We start from the raw sequence: 16,714 nt of genomic DNA, 5'->3' as shown, positions 1-16,714 counted from the left end.
AAAGGAAAAAATTAATCATACATACATTTTGAAAGTGAGAGGCCAAAGGTGACTCAGAAGCAGTAAAGAAGCCCATGGACATTCCCAATTCACCCCCTCAAGACAAAAAGAAGACATCTGAACTGACCACAAAAAGTTAGATTAAGCAATACTGACCCCAGTAACTCTGAGGACCCCTTCCATGCCAGAGAAAAAAAGATAGAGGGCTCCAGCTACCACAACCTTGTGAAGAGTGACTCCAAGGCGAGGCCTGAAGAGAAAGCAGAGAGAGAGTTGAGTACAAATGCAACAAACCCCAAGACAAGCTAAGTAACAGGAACTCATTAAGTTGATTAATACAGGCCAACAACTTAACAGAGAAAAGACATACTTGATTCACCTAAGAGAAGAAAACTCAAAAAAAATACGGTCTCAAACAAGATAGTGAATACTAGAAGTTTAGAGCTGGTCTCCGGTTATCACATTTTAAAAAAACTTTTCATTGTAGAGAACTTTGAAACACAGTCAACAGTATAATAGACCCTATACAGCCATCATCCAGTCCCAATAACCGTCAATCTTTGGCCAGTCTTGCCCCATGTGCACGCCATCCACTCCCCATCCTCCCATACTATCTTGAAGCAAATCCTAGACAGCATATCTTTTATTTGTTATATATATTTCAGTATGTGTTTTTAACAGACTTTTAAAAAACATAACCACAATACCATTATCAAATCTAAAAATTTTAACTGATATAATCAAATATCCTATTAGATAAATAGTACATTTGCAAGTTCAAAATCCAACAAAATATGAAAAGTTTTTTAAACAGCTTCTGTTCAAAGGAGGAAAAGTCTTAGATCCTTGATATTCAAAATACTACTTAATAGAATCTACATTTTAACAAGATTCATTAGTGTATTATAGTTTGAGATGCAATGCCTTAAATCATGTCTACCTAAGCCTTAGCAATATTTGTTCTTATATTTTATGTCATACAGTAGAAAAGCTCTGTATGCGCAGGGATTTTTCCTCCCTACTGGTGTATCTTAGAAACCTAGAATATTTCCTGGCATATAGGAGGCACTCAAATATCTGTTAAATGAATCAATTTTAAAAATGAAAATCCCCCATTCCCCTCATCCCAATTAAAGCAAAACTCCTTTAAATGAATGAATCATTTTTAAAAATTAAAACCCGTCATTTCTTTAATCCCACTTAAAGCAAGACTCCTTGAAGTAACTGTCTACACCTGGCTAGTTCCAATTCGTCTTCTCCTATTCTCTCTTGAGCTCACTCCAATCAAGCTTTTGTCCCAGCACTTCACCAAAACTGTCTTGTTAAGGTCACTACTATCTTCCACGTAGTTAAATCCAACGGTCAATTCTCAATCCTCTTGTCTGACACAAATAATCACTCCCTCCCCGAAATATAGTCTTCAGATTTGCCTCCTACTGTACTGGTCACTCCTCAATTTCCTCTGCTCTAATTCTACTTCATATCACTGTATTAAAGTAACAGAAAATGTTCAAAGGCTTAGTCTTTTGACCTCTTTTCCATATACACTCACTTCCATGGTGCTCACATTCAGTCTCATGGCTTTACACATCTACATTCTGATGACTTCTCAAATTTGTACCTGCACCCTAATCTCTCCACTTTACTTCCCTTTGGATATCTAACTAAACTGCTAATCTTGCCTCCGCTCCAAACTTATTTCACCTAAGATCTTCCTGAACTCGGTAAATGTCAATTGCATCCTTGCACTTGCTCAGCCCAAAACAGTTGGCAACATCCTTGATTCTGCCTCTCTTCCACATCACACATTTGATCCATCAGCAAATTCCACCGGCCCTACCTTAAAAATATATATAGAGTCTGACCACATGTCAGCATCTCTTCCCCTGGGTGTACGCGTAGTTCCCTCGCCTCCTTGAGACCTTTACTAAATGTCACTAAGTGAAGCCTTCCTTGCCACCCCATTTACAACTGAAAGCTCCACTTCCTGCCCAGACTCGATACCCTTTCCCTGCTTTATCCGCTCCACAGCACTTACCACTGCCATATCAGATATTTTATTCACTGATTTTTGTGTGTCCCCTCCCTCCACAAATGTGAACTCCAAGAGTTCTGTTTACTTGCTGTATTCCCTGAGTCTAGAACAAAGTCCAGTATATAGAAGGCACTCAATAAAATTGTTTTAAATAAAAAATAAATTATTTTCAGACTATTAGAGCAAGAATGCTCTTCCTATAAAAAATTTGATTTGAAAAAATATTTTGGAAGAGTAAAGTCACTGTAAGTTTACTCTAAAAGTGTGCTATTTCAATGTCATTCACTACACTGCGGATTTTCCTGCAGGTGCTTCTTGAGTTCCAAGAAGTGAAATGAAACACAACATTTTTCCAACTTCAAATCCACAAAATTTCAGATACTTGTCTTATCTCAGAACTACTTTTAATATCAACTCTTTCAGAATTACAATGGGAACCGGAAATACAGTTTCAATTTGATCAGCATTGTAATATGCTCTTCCATATAGGAAGTTAATACTTACTTGACTATGCCATATCCCAAACTGACTATGATGACCAGAGTTCGAGCCAGTGAGCGTTTAACTGCTGAAAGCAGCTCTGCAAGGATCAGGGCACCTTGAACTATGAGAGAAAAGGGGTGAAAGGTGCTATACTCGAGGTTTGGGAAAAGGTGCGATTCTACAACCAGAAATGTAGATCTCACAACAAGCAATGGTATGAGTCCTACTAAAAAATAATACTTCTGCAATTTTTACAAGTATACATGCTGATCTCACTTATCTCACACATGTGAACAGCAATCTGGGCGTGTGCAATTCACCTTCTCTCCCCACTCCCCATTTCACTAAAACCTTAGCAGAATACCTCACCCCACGTGGACATTTACAACATCTAGGAAACTTCTCCCCTATTTTTAAAAACTGCGAAATATACGTATACATAGAAAAGCACAAAACACATACACAAAGTTTTCAAATCATTTTCATCTGAAATCACATCTACTATTTTCAAGCCCTTTCAAAGACAGGGAAAGATCTAATTAGTATACTTGCAACAATAATCAATAATTAAATGGTCTCATGAGAGAGAACCAAAGTTATCACAAAAACTTCAGTACAAAAACATTTCTCTCATTACTTGTTCACCTTAATAATCTTGAAGCACCCTATTTTCTTGGTATTAGTGTATTTTACCAATTCTCAGATGCACTTCTCCCCATGTTATCTTTGAAATCAAGGTGTGTCTTACAGTCAACAGCATCTTACAATTAAATTGACAGTATTTGTTTTCTTTCTTAGATGTATACAATAATGGTGTCTTAAAAATCAAGGGCAATTCAGATTTGATGACGATAATAATCTTTCCAAAAATGGCCACTACTGTTCTAACTTTCGTGAGTTATTTCAGTAGAATCATTCAAATCACTGAAACCACAAGTTATGAGATTAAAAACAAAAGTCACAATCATAGTGATTCTGCTTAAGTTTTTCTAATTAAGTAACTGAAAAGTTAAACCTACTCAATGACTGCTGACCTTAGGGAAATTGTCACATGTCTCACCTGCCGATCACACAAACTGGCAAACATTTTATGGTTCCGTACCAGATTCTCCTTTGTATCGGATGTTCTGAAATTCTGCATAGAAGACAGCTTTCTCAAGCATTCCCAGGAAGATGACAGCACCAATCCAAAACTGAATTCTCAGGAGATCTCTCCAGTAGCAGGCAGACCATGCCAACCACAGAACACCAAACAGGACATATACAATACACATCACCATGAAAAACTGTCATCCGAGTGGGTAGGAGATAAAAAGGAGGATTAGGGCCAAGAGCCAATTTAGCATCAATATATAGTCTTAACACACTATAAAATATACATTTTATACATTCTACTTTAAAAATAATTATTTTATTTCTTTGGAGTTCAATACTAACATGAAAAAACTGTCTCCTCTTGAGCAGAGAGAGACCACCTCAGGACCTGTCAAAAGTGACCACTCTTCTGTACTAAAAGAGCTTTTTCAGCTCACAGTCTAAAATTATATAAACGAAGACAACACTGAAGAGGAAAAAAGGCATGGCAGGGTTAGTATATAGTTATAGGTAACAGAAGAGGACAAAATAAGAAAACTATGAAAGGGAAAGGTAGAAGGAAAAAAAACAATCATGAGCAAAGGAAATTTGAAAATAGATTAAGGATATTCCCAGACATGGACACAGATACACACACTGAAAAGGAGGAAGCAGCATCATTTAGGTACTTTAAGTGGGATCAGAAACTATGGGATTGTAAGCAGTGCCCTTCTTAGAGAGAGAATGTCAGACTGAAATCATCTTTGAGGTACTTTCTGACTCTAAAATTCCACAAGTCATCAACCCAAGAAAATGAAGGCGGAGAGGGGTTCACTGACCCTCCCAAGATCACACTCTAATAAGAAGTAAAGAACTGAAAGCCATACTTTCTGAACTGTTCAGGTACAATTCTTTAAAAAAGAATATTGCTACAAAACACGGACAATCTTTCAACTAAACTCATTTAATGTTGAGGTTAACAATCTAAGTTCACTTACAATCATCAATGGATAATCTTCAAGCGTGAGGTATTCATAGGGACCCTTCACTTCAACAGTCACTGCCAAAAAACAGTCCTCAGAATTAATGTAAAGGAGGCAGAAATTAAACAAAAACATTACGTGACATTTGTCTGATGAAATTAATGAAAATTCCATTGGGTCATTTATTTTTAACCACTTAAATCTTGGTGAGTATTACATTTATAGAGCACTTTGAAATTCATGCAGTGTTCCCATGGTTCGTGCTATGTCCTGCACAGGCCTCCATCCCTATGCTCCAGGGAGTATCTTAACCGGAAAAGCCCTCTGTTCCCATAGTCACATCTTTAAAGATAAGATTGAATGTATTTCCTCCACAAGGCATTCTGTGAGCTGCCCAACTGGAACTATTCTGCATCTCCTCTAAATTCCGAACATACTTCATATATACTTTTTCCTACAACACATCACTAACATGCTTTAACAAGTACCAGACTTCATTCCTTCATTCTGCCATCCTCTTTGTCGTCCATCTCTCCTTACCTATGTTTTCCTATTGCTTTAGTATTTTTTTTTACCTACTTCAATTTTATGCATTATGTAACTTTGCTACATTAATGTATCATCTTTGGAAGGTGCTTAATAATAACAAAGTGTTTAATAAAGCAGAACAAGTGACAGTAACAAGAACCTGAAAGACACATCTGCCTTACTGAAGCAAACCTATGACTATTTTAAAAATGTAACTGATAAAACTATTTGGATAAATTTCAGATATGATTAATAAATAAAAACAGATTTATCTCCAAAGACACAGTAATAAGTGCCTATTCAACAAAAATTTCCTACTAATTTTTATCAGGCAAAAAGGGCATACCATTATTAAAAGTAAATTTGGTCGAATACTTATGTGAACAAAAGGAGCATCCCATAATACCAATCATAAAAATTTCACAGCAGAACTGGTTATTAAATCTATACATTCTTAATTTGATAAAAGAGCAAATAAAATAATTGGTGATTATTTGTCACATTCTTTGCTTACTCTATGCCAGGGGTCAGCAAAATATAGCACACAGGCCAAATCCAGCCATCCCCTTTTCATTAATACAGTTTTACTGGAAAATAGCCATATCCACTCACATACTGTCTACGGCCCCATTTGCACCTAACAGCAAAGTTGGGTAGTTAAAGTACAGAGAACATTTACTATCTGGATCTTTAAGAAAAAGTTGGCTAACCCCCACTCTATGCTAAAATACAACATACATTTACTGAGCACTTATTATGTGACACACACCACGGAAAACATAGGAGTTGGAAAGATGAGTAAGACGTTTTCAACCATCTAGTGGATTACCATCTAGAGGGGAGAGGAAGTTGCAAACCAACAGAGAGAACTGTCCCTCTGAGCCAGACCCAGAAGGATGAGTGCATATTTTCCAGGACAAAGTAAAAAGCCATCCGCGTAAAGGAAATGACATGAACAAAGACAGGTGTGAGAACGCATGTATATTTAAAGTACACGTAGTCTGAGACTGCACACAGTAGCATATAGTAGTCTTCTGAAACAAGGCAACAAAAGGTAAACTGGGACAAGTTGTAGGGTTTTATAAGCCTTGCTGTAGAATATGGACATTTTACAGGTGATGAGGAGACATCAAAGGTTTTAATGAAGGAAAGATTAGAAGACTGTTTTAGACAAAGAATCCTAGGACTTTAATATGGTGTAGTTAACTCCAGCCTTTAAAGTATCTTCTTAGCTCAAAACAACAGATGAATAAAACGAAAAAAGAGAGAATCAAAAGGACACAAGCTTGAAAACAAGATAAACATCTCCAAATATCAAAACTGAACAGAAACTCAGAACAGTGCATGGTTACGTTGGACTCTGGGCCCAAAAGCAGGCTATGGGAATTGAGAGGGCAGTTCCAGTGAGATTACCAAAACCAGGAGGATTCTAAGAAAAAGGGGATGAGAGCCAGATGTGATGCATGAAGAGGCTGAAGTGGACTGGAGCAGGACTTCTCCTGCTCCCTTTTCAAAGCAAGAAGGTTGGACATACATGTTGGCAACTGCTCCTTGAGACTATTACTCATTAGAAAGCCCTGGGCCTAGAAATACAGGAGAATACACGTCTTGAGTCCAGAAACTGTGCCAGGCAACCCAATGGTTTGCCTAGATCTGCTATATCCCACATTACTATGGAACATAAGACTCACCTCTGGATTGGGAATTAAGCATTCAATACAAGAAACCATAAAACACAAAAGTTTAAAGTTAAGTCAAATCAAAGAAATGATAAAGATAAAAGTAGAAATTTATGAAATAGACAAAGAAATAGTTGGGAAAATTAAAACCAAAAACTGGTTTACTGGGATAAAAATAGGGTAAAATCCCAGAAAGATTTTAAAAGTTAAAAAGAGGGGGCCGGCCCGGTGGCGCAGCGGTTAAGTTCACACGTTCCCCTTCTCGGCAGCTGGGGGTTCACTGGTTCGGATCTCGGGTGCAGACATGGCACCGCTTGGCAAAAGCCATGTGGTGGTAGGCTTCCCACATATAAAAAAGAGGAAGATGGGCACGAATGTGAGCTCAGGGCCAGTCTTCCTCAGCAAAAAGAGGAAGATTGGCAGTAGTTAGCTCAGGGCCAATCCTCCTCCTCAAAAAAAAAAGTTAATAACCATTAATAACTTTATGCCAATTAATCTGAAATCTTGAATAAAATGGACAATTTCTCAAAAAAACTCCCAAAACAACCCTGATTCAAGGAAAAATAGAAAAACTAAAAACAAAATACTTATTACCATTAAAGAAAATTAATCAGTTGTTTATAAAATCTACATAGGAGAGAAAAAAAAAAGATTACACCAAAATACTAGCATAAGTGAGTTCTACCAAACATTCAAGAAATGGATAATCCTATCCTTACAAAAACTGTCCCAGAGAATATAGAAATAGGGGACATTCTCCAATTCATTGTATCAGACTAGCATAGCCTGGATGCCAAAACCTATAGGTGACAGCATGAGCAAAGAAAATTATAGACCTTCTGGAAAACAGAATCCAGTTGTGTATATATATGTGTGAAAGGGGTGTGTTTGTGTGTGTGTGTCAAAACCAAATAGTGGCATCTCAGAAATTCAAGAATGGTTTAACATGAGAAAATCAGTTAATATAATGCATCACATTAACAGATTAAATAAAGAAATCTATATGATCATTTTTATCAAAATCAAAAATCAATTGATTTTTATCAATATAATCAAAGCATTTGATAAAACTGACCATTCATTCTTTTTTTTTTTTTAATTTGGGGGCATCTTATCTAAGATATTTACATTTTAATGAGACAGGTTTAAACTACATTTTCTTTCTAAGTCCTTAGTTGTGTTGATACAAATGCTATGGTAGATTGCCTTCCCTTTTCATTAGAATAGACAAACAGTGTAAGATAGGGGACATGTGTTTCTTGAAAAGTTGTTAAAACTCAATGCTTAAAATGCCTTGGGGTGCGATGCCCTTACTGTGGAAAAATTACGTTTCATTTTTCTTAATTTTTTCAGGCATATTTTAAAAAATATAATCAATTTTGGCAATTAATATTTTCCAAAAGATTGAGAATTTAATCATTTTTTAAAATATTGGAACAAGGTTAACATATTACTTCAATCTCTTTATTGGCAGTTTATTTCTAACATTATTTGTGTTTTTAATTTTATGTTGAACACTCCTGCCAATTTTTTTGAAAAATTATTTTCAAAATTTTCTTCATCATTCCTATTATTTCTTGAACATTCATTCTTAATACTAAAAAAAAGAAAGAAAGAAAAAGAGAAATACACTTAGTAAACTAGGAATAGACATGAACAACCTTAACTAAATAAAGAATACTTTGAAAAATCTATACTAAACATCACACTCAATGGTGAAATGTGCCAATATTGCCAGTGAAGTCACAAGCAAGATAAAGATGACCACCATCAATGTTTCTCCTCAATATTCTATTTGAGAAAACGGGGAAGGGAAGAAAACCACAGAGGAGAAGGAAGAAACAAAAAAAGAAACTATAGGAAATACAAACCAGTTAGCAGTTATTGCAAAATTTCAGACACCATGAACTGAGCAGCAAGAAAAGGAGAACACTAAGAAAAATTGAGATATTAAAAAATTACCAAAGTCAAGTAATTTAAAAATTTTGGAGTTTTGACTTGGTAACCAAGTCTAATTCAGAATACTGAGAAGATCATACGAATTAAAAATTTAAAAAGCAGGAGGATCAAATGAAGGAAAATGAAATCTAGTATCTGTGATATATAATGAGAAAGCAACGTGAAGTGCCTAAGACTGTGTCTGGTACATACTGGCTGCAGAAAAATGTTAATCTCTGTCTCAATTTTTCTACTTCACAACCAACGTTAATTATTCCCTCCCTTCAAGCAATTTTACACTACCCACCATGCATAACACAACTAGGTAATATACAAATGGTAAAAAGTAACAAAACGTACTTACTAGTAAAAAGATTAATACCTAGTAGATTGTCTTTTGAGGATGAAATGCCAATATGTACAATAAAAATGTATGGTGCGTCTTGCCAAGTTGTCAATGGATCATGCATTGCCTAGAGAGGAAAAAAAATGCATCAAATCTTCAAGTCTTAGGAATTAAGAATACAAGTTAATAATACAACATGAAAATTCTATTCCAGAATGTGCCCAGAAACATGGCTGAGCCCTTCACTTTCATTCAACAAAACCTTAGGCACAACAAACCTAACAGGCCTATTGTGCATACAACAAAGTAGGCTGGATTATAAATTACTAGAAAGTAGGACATCTTGTATCTCCTCATACACAAAAAATCACGTTTAACTTATTTATTTTTTTTTTACAAAGAAAACCTCAACTAAATCATTAAACTGAATCTGTTTAACTAAACCATGCTAGAATACTAGTTACATTTGACACAGATATCCCGAACAAAATACGGAGATAATTTAAATCACCTAAAAAGAAAAAAAACCTATGATGATGTCAGTGATTCATAAAGACCAATTCTTGAATCTAATTTCCTTTGTTCCATGCCATTCCCAAGACTACCAGAATTTCTGCTGACAAGGTCTCACACTTATATCAAAAATTTAATCTGGGCTAGTCTATGTGGAAAGCAAAAGTCACTGTCCCCCAAAGTCAAGAAAGTAGAGTTAACAGCTTCCATGTTTATAGAACTGGTTACCTGGGAAGAATCTGTTTCAAGGCCAGTTAGTCTGTGCACAGACCTAGCAAAAAGCCTTCAAAGGATTTGCTGCCATCCATGCTAGATGAACTATGGACCTCCACAAACACAAGACTAAGAAACAGAGATAAAGGAGATGAACATAGGAAATAAGTGGCTGCTGCTTCCTTGTATGTGAAAGGAGGTACTGGTACCTAGACTTGCAAGTTATTGCCTCTTCTGGTCTTAGAAGGAACTTTAACCCACAGACCTCCAGATAAGCTTCACTGATTGATCTATGAAACTCCTCAAAGTGGATAACAGATTTTGCATAATGATGCATTTTCCTGCAGACCCACAGCTTTTCTCAAATGCTCAAATTATCCTACAACCCAAGAAAACGTTAAACAAGAGTTCAAAGATTATATTCCATGATACAAATCCAAAGTGTCAAACCAAGCGGATTAAATGATTCTTCAGCTATACACTATTAGGTTATCTTAGTAACTTAAAAACATAAATGCCATGCTGAATCACACATTGATTTATCTCTGCCTGATGGTTTCTTCTGACAAAATTCAGGAGCCATTTGTGAGAAAGCTTTACAGCTTCAAAGTTATAGGTACATCACTTCCTATTCACCCACAATTAACTGAACCTTTCCTGAACTTACTTGTTTATTAACCAATAAAACTTTGGTGTAATAAGCTGCTCTGCTACTAATTTTATATATCTTTTTATTTTTTTGAGGAAGATTAGCCCTGAGCTAACATCTGCCGCCAATCCTCTTTCTTGCTGAGGAAGACTGGCCCTAAGCTAACATCTGGGCCAATCTTCTACTTTATATGTGGGATGCCTACCACAGCATGGCGTGCCAAGCAGTGGATGGGTTCACACCTGGGATCCGAACCGGCAAACTCTGGGCTGTCAATGTGCAAACTTAACCGCCGCACCACCAGGCCAGTTCTAATTTTATATATCTCAAAACTACCTCTTGCAAATTTCAAAAGGACTGACTAGTTTTCATATTCCAGGATTTGACAAAGTTCACATTTAACTCTGGAACATAGATATTCTGACTCTGTAAAAATAACACTCATCCGCCAGGCACTCTGTTAAGCATGTAACATTTATTACCTTCCTTAATCCTCACAACAACCCTATCAGATAGGTACTACTGTTAGTTCCTGCAACATGTATCTCAGCAGGTCAATGGATGAATAAACTGTGATACATCCAGACAATGGAATATTATTCAGTACTAAACAGAAATGAGCTATCAAGCCACAAGAAGGCATGGAGAAAACTTAAATGCATAATACTAAATGAAAGAAGCCAATCTGAAAAGGCTATGTATCATATGATTTCAACTATATGGTATTCTGGAAAATGCAAAACTATAGAGACAGTAAAAAAATCGGTGATTGCCAAGGGGCTCAGGGGAAGGAGGGATGAACAGATGGAGCACAGAAGATTTTTAGGACATTATAATGGTAAATATACCACATTACTGCTTAAACCAGAAAACTGAGTTAACCAAAACATTATATTTTTTCCTAGGGGAAGGGATAGGGAGAGGCCCTTTTCTGTAATGCTTTATCAGAGCTTTAATAAAAAGGGGTGGAGGTACTGAACTTGTGAGTATCCTTTAAATAGGATTATAAAGTATTCTCCTCTTAGGCCCAATTTTCAGGAAAAATGATCAAAGGACAGATAGTTCTTTGACTTCTTTTGATTATAATCTGATTAAATATTTCTAAATATTACTTGCAGTATTCAACAGGGTCATCTCTCAGTCAGCTTTACTAGGAACAGAGCCCAAATCTTGACAGAACTTGAAAGTATGCACAGAAGACCACCGAATAAAGCACAATCACAAGGAGCCAAGATGCACAGAAATGAATGCTCAGCTTCAACAAGAATTTTTTAAAAATACAATTTAATCTGACAAATAGCAAAAAATCTGTTTTAAACTATAATAGCCATTGTTGGTGAGGAAAGAAGGAAAATCAGTCTTATTTTCTTGGTACCATAAATTGCTATAGTTTTTCTCCAGAGCACTTTGACAAAATATAAAAAAAGAATTTATAAATTGTGCATACATTTGGACCCAGCAATTCCAGCTCTAGGAATTTAGGTTAAAGAAAATATTATAAACATGCACAAAGATATAGCTAGACCTTATATAAACCTATATAAGATATATAGCTATACCTTATACTGAAAATCTGGAAACAACCCAATGTACATCAACTGGGAATTGATCATAAAAATCATGGTTAAATGGAATAGTATGCAGCCACGAAATAAGTGAAGTAGTGTTTAATGTACCAATTTATTAAGCGAAAAGAAAAAATTACACAGCAGTATCTATAATGTGATCTCATTTTGGTTAATATTCATGTGCTCTGTATAATCACAGCAAACTGCTAGAAAATAAAATTACAAAGGATTTTTGCTTTTAAGTTAAGAAGCAAAATGTTCACCAACACAGAATTCTTTTGAAACCAGAAAACAAAGAATTAAAAATAAATATATCCACAAGAACATTCACCGCAGCACTGTTTAAAACTCCAAGAGAATGAAACACATAAATGTCCAACAATAGAGAATTTGATAACAAACTGCAATTACTCATGCAATAAAATACTATGCAGGCATTTAAATAAAGATACCATACAGTATTTACTGAGCCGGAAAGATGTCCATGTTATATTGCTAAGCTAAAAAAAAAGTTGCAATATGATACATATTGTAAGATTCCCATTTTTAAATAAATTAAATATAAATATGCACATAGACAAAAGACTAGAAGATGAATATATTTATAGTCTAACAGTGTGTGGTAGTATTATAGATGATTATTTTCTTCTTGTTGTTTATGTATATGTTTTAAAAATTTTTGATAGTGAATATATACATATTAGCAATAAGAAAAAACCCAACGGATGTTGCTTTTTAAAAGAAAAAAAAAAACCTAAATGAAACCTGCCATGCCAAACTCATTTTTAGATTAAAATTCTGTACAAGTATAATCAGTGCAAGGAGAGTGGGGACACTTCCAGAATGGCAGAATGGCTGAAAATGCACTCACCCATAAAAGGAACAAGAACATAAGCAAAAACAATAAAAACCAACTTTTTTGGAAGCCTGGAAATTAACTAGAGACTTGAAACAATCCAGAAGTGTTTCCTCAAGAAAAACAGCTGAATCTTAGTAAGAAAAGCAAGTTTCTGGTGTTTTTGTTCACCATAATTCCATTCCCCTCTTCCAAGCTCCTTGAACTCAAAGTCTTTGCAACTATAACAGTTGTGAAATAAAGCAGTTCGGCAGCCACTGGAAAAAACAGAACAAGTCTGGAGGTCCCCTGATAACCAACTGCCAGAGCTGTCTGGCAGGTGCTGAAAAGCTCTACTCTCAGGGCTTATCTTCTGCAGGACCCGACTCAGAGCTCATTCAGTGGGGAGGACGCTATACTCAGGGCACTGTCAAAAACACTCAGCAGCAATTGTGAAAGATCACAGCTGCCCACGGTGATGCTCCTAGGTGGGGCTATCAAGAGGCTGAGTAAAAACTTCAAAGGAAAAATTGGAAGTGAGATGTCCACAGGGGTTTTGAAAAGCTCCAAAATATTCTTGGAAATCTAGGAGGCCAAGAGTACATAGGGCTGTGCATGTATGTGCGGGACTGTGCCCACATGCTCAAGAGAGGCCTGAGAAGGCCCTCATCAGTCACCTCTGGTTGATCTTAGGGCTCTGCACAAGAAGGAAGTAAAAGTTAAGACAGACTTTTAAATTGTGAAACATGCCACAAATTGTATGATTCCATTAATACGAAATGAACAGAAATGGCAAATCCACAGAAGCAGAAAGAATAATAGTGGTTGCCTAGGGCTGCAGGAAGGGTGGAATGAGGAGTGACTGCTAATGGCCAGGTGGTTACTTTTTGGGGTGATGAAGATTTTCAGGAATTCAGTTAGACATTAGTGGTTGCACAACTTGTAGATATACTAAAAAAACCACTGACTTGTATGTTTTAAAAGGGTAAATTTTGAGATACGTATATTATATCTTAAAATTGTTATAAAATTAAAAACTTTCATCAGTTTTGTAAAAACGCCTGACCAAATATGGATAACTATCTTATTTCCTCTACATTTTTATCTGGTACAGTTTTAAGGAATTAGTTATTGAGAATTAGAAAGTGAATTATGAAAATTTAAGGCATTTTTCATTTATAGTTCATTTATAGTCTTAAACCTTATTTTAATCTTTCAATCTCTCTTCCAGTTATATTCTATCACAAGGCAATTTTAGACGGCAATTCTATCTCAAGGCTCTTTCTTAAAAGTTTCTTCCTATTTATAAGTAATATTTATGGGGTGATAATTATGTAAACAATACAGATTGATCGTAGCAAATATGGAAAATACAGCAAACACAAAGAAGAAAATAAAAATTACTCATAATATCATCTAGAGACAACCATTGTTAACATCTTGGTGTACAGATTCCATTCTGAAATTTCTTTTTAAACTTTAGCATCCCGAGATAATAATTTAAAATACACCAACATAAGAAAACTGAAATATGTGTTCAATGCTCCAAATTCCCTGCTATACTTACAGTTTTGTCTCCAGTAAAGGTAATATTTGTTCCATTCTCCTTAGCCTTTAAACATTAAAAAAGAAAAAAAGAAAATTAATTCAGAATTTTCATTTTACTCTCAGAAATACATAACAAGGAAAATAATTACCTCCTGTTTTTCTCCTAAAAGAGGCAATCGATGCACAAAATCCCCAGAAAAGCTCTACGAAAAAAATACAAAACTAAAATTAAAGATGTATAATAGTAAAAGAAAAGTGTAGCTCCAAATCTACAGAAGTGGTTAAAGCAAAACATAACAGCAAATAGAATAAAAGGCACTGACAGACAAAAGATTTCCAATCAACCACAGAAAAGTGAATAAACCTTGCTGGGAACTAAAACGTAATATCAAACCATACAGGCCACTCAATTTTTCTATAGAAATTATGTATCTTTAAGAATAACAAAACCTTAGATAGAAGACATATGCTTAGGATGGAAGGATCCTCTCCTTCCACAGATGAGGAAAATGTGGCTAAAGATACAAAAAGCTTTAGATGCAGAAATAGGATTTGAACCTAAGCTTCCTAACTCCTGGGTCCACTGCTCCCTCTACCACAACACACTCCATGCCTATAAAAAACCTATACTAATTACCCTTCTTACCAGTTATCAGCAGATGAGGAATTCTCCTTCCTGAATAACCAGAGCATGTATTTCAACTCTGTTACATTAGACTGGAGGGGGAGAGGAAAGCTGACCAAGAGGGGTATATAGCAAGACCCTGGAAAGATTACAGCAGATCTCAAAGTCCGTGAACCTTGGGGAACAGTATACAACAGGTAGCTTTCCATAACCAAATCCAAGAAAGGCCAACCAATCCGTCTAGCCTGGGGGATAAACCTGGAGAACCAACAGAAAACTCCCTGCTCAACATCACATTGTTCCTAGCTTTCTTTTTCAACATTCTTCCACCATTTTAAAGGTATCTTCTTTGTCCTCCAAGTCCATAAAATCTAAGCTATGACAAGAACTCAATCCTTACAGTTCAATTATCAATTGCATCATTTGCTTATCAATTACTTATCATTAAATTAAAGCCTTCTTATCAATAAACTTTACTCCTAGTAACTGGACAGAAAACCTAGCTTTCTGTGAACTCCTTGCCTTTTCAAGACAATTTGCTAAATATTCCAAAGCAATATTTAAATGCAGTCAGGACGAAGCAAAGGCTAAAGTTACAGTAACTATTTTCAATACTGATGAAATACATAATTTTTCTATCAAAAAACTGGTGTCAGACCCTATTTCTAAGAAAAGAGAATTTTATAATATAAACCCTACTTATATGATTACATATATGTAAGCATTAAAAATATATATTATTATTCACCTCTTCCCCTTTATTCAAAAAAAGGTGTGAAATTCAACCCTTTGATTTCAGATCTGTAGCAGTAAAACCTAAAAACACTAATTTTTCTGAGGATATATCAGATGAGATGGAAAGAGAATTAAAAATCGGACGTTTCAAACATCCCTCAATAGATGAACAGACAAACAAAATGTGGTTATATACATACAATGGAATGTTATCCAGCCTTAAAAAGGAATGAAATTCTCGTACATGCTATATGGATGAACTTTGAAAACGTTTTGCTAAGTGAAAGAAGCCAAACAAATACTGTATGATTCTACTTCTTTGAGTTATCTACAAGAGTCAAATTCATGGAGATAGAAAGCAGAACAGTTGTTATCAGGGACTGGGTGGAGGGCAGGGTGTTACTGTTTAATGGTTAATGAAGCGTAAGTTCGGGGTGATGGAATAGTTCTGGAGATGGCTAATAGTGATAGGTGCACAGAATGTGAATGTACTTAACACCACTGAATGGCACACTTAAAAATGGTTAAAATGGGAAATTTCATGTCATGTATATTTTACCACAATAAAAAAAAATGGGGAGTTTGCTGTTTACACACAAAGGAAAGTGTATCCTCTCTTTGATGAGATGCATATATAAGAGGCTGACTAAGCACCTATCAGAACATGCTTCCAACTTATTTCTGTCAGAAGAAAGAATCAGGAAGTGAGAAGTGGATAGCACCAAAAATACAGACATAACATTTTTCATCTCTTCCATTTCCCTCCAACCACTATCAAACATTACCTGTGTTTTAAAGAGTTCACTGCAATTCTGGAACAATTTTGATGACGTTTGATATTTCCCAGACAAGCCTTTTTTTTCCTTAAGGTTTTCCAAATATGTCTCCACTTCTTCTGCCTGGAAAAACAGAGGAAATACAAAGTATTTAACTTTACCTTTCACAAGTAAGATACTCAGAAG

General features: G+C 35.5%; 1 protein-coding gene across 16 annotated transcripts in view; it reads right to left on the bottom strand.

Annotated features, from left to right (window-relative positions):
- The window catches only part of TMEM87A (transmembrane protein 87A), a 36,038-nt gene that overhangs the window by 12,662 nt on the left and 6,662 nt on the right, over positions 1–16,714 (bottom strand). For all 16 annotated transcript variants that reach the window (XR_011427277.1, XR_011427275.1, XR_002800256.2 and 13 more), the window contains exons 4-11: positions 16,538–16,651; positions 14,542–14,595; positions 14,412–14,456; positions 9,085–9,193; positions 4,591–4,652; positions 3,621–3,804; positions 2,540–2,639; positions 157–250 (exon numbers count right to left, since the gene is read on the bottom strand). Coding sequence is in view for 12 of the 16 variants with exons in the window: in XM_001503300.7 (XP_001503350.4) it covers positions 157–250; positions 2,540–2,639; positions 3,621–3,804; positions 4,591–4,652; positions 9,085–9,193; positions 14,412–14,456; positions 14,542–14,595; positions 16,538–16,651 (762 nt within the window). In the remaining 4 variants the exon portion in view is untranslated. The remainder of the gene's footprint in view (positions 1–156; positions 251–2,539; positions 2,640–3,620; positions 3,805–4,590; positions 4,653–9,084; positions 9,194–14,411; positions 14,457–14,541; positions 14,596–16,537; positions 16,652–16,714) is intronic.

This window comes from Equus caballus, chromosome 1 (assembly GCF_041296265.1).
Source record: "Equus caballus isolate H_3958 breed thoroughbred chromosome 1, TB-T2T, whole genome shotgun sequence".
NCBI lineage: Eukaryota > Metazoa > Chordata > Mammalia > Perissodactyla > Equidae > Equus > Equus caballus.
The sequence above is the reverse complement of the archived record's forward strand: the minus strand, read 5'-3'. Positions and strand labels throughout refer to the sequence as shown.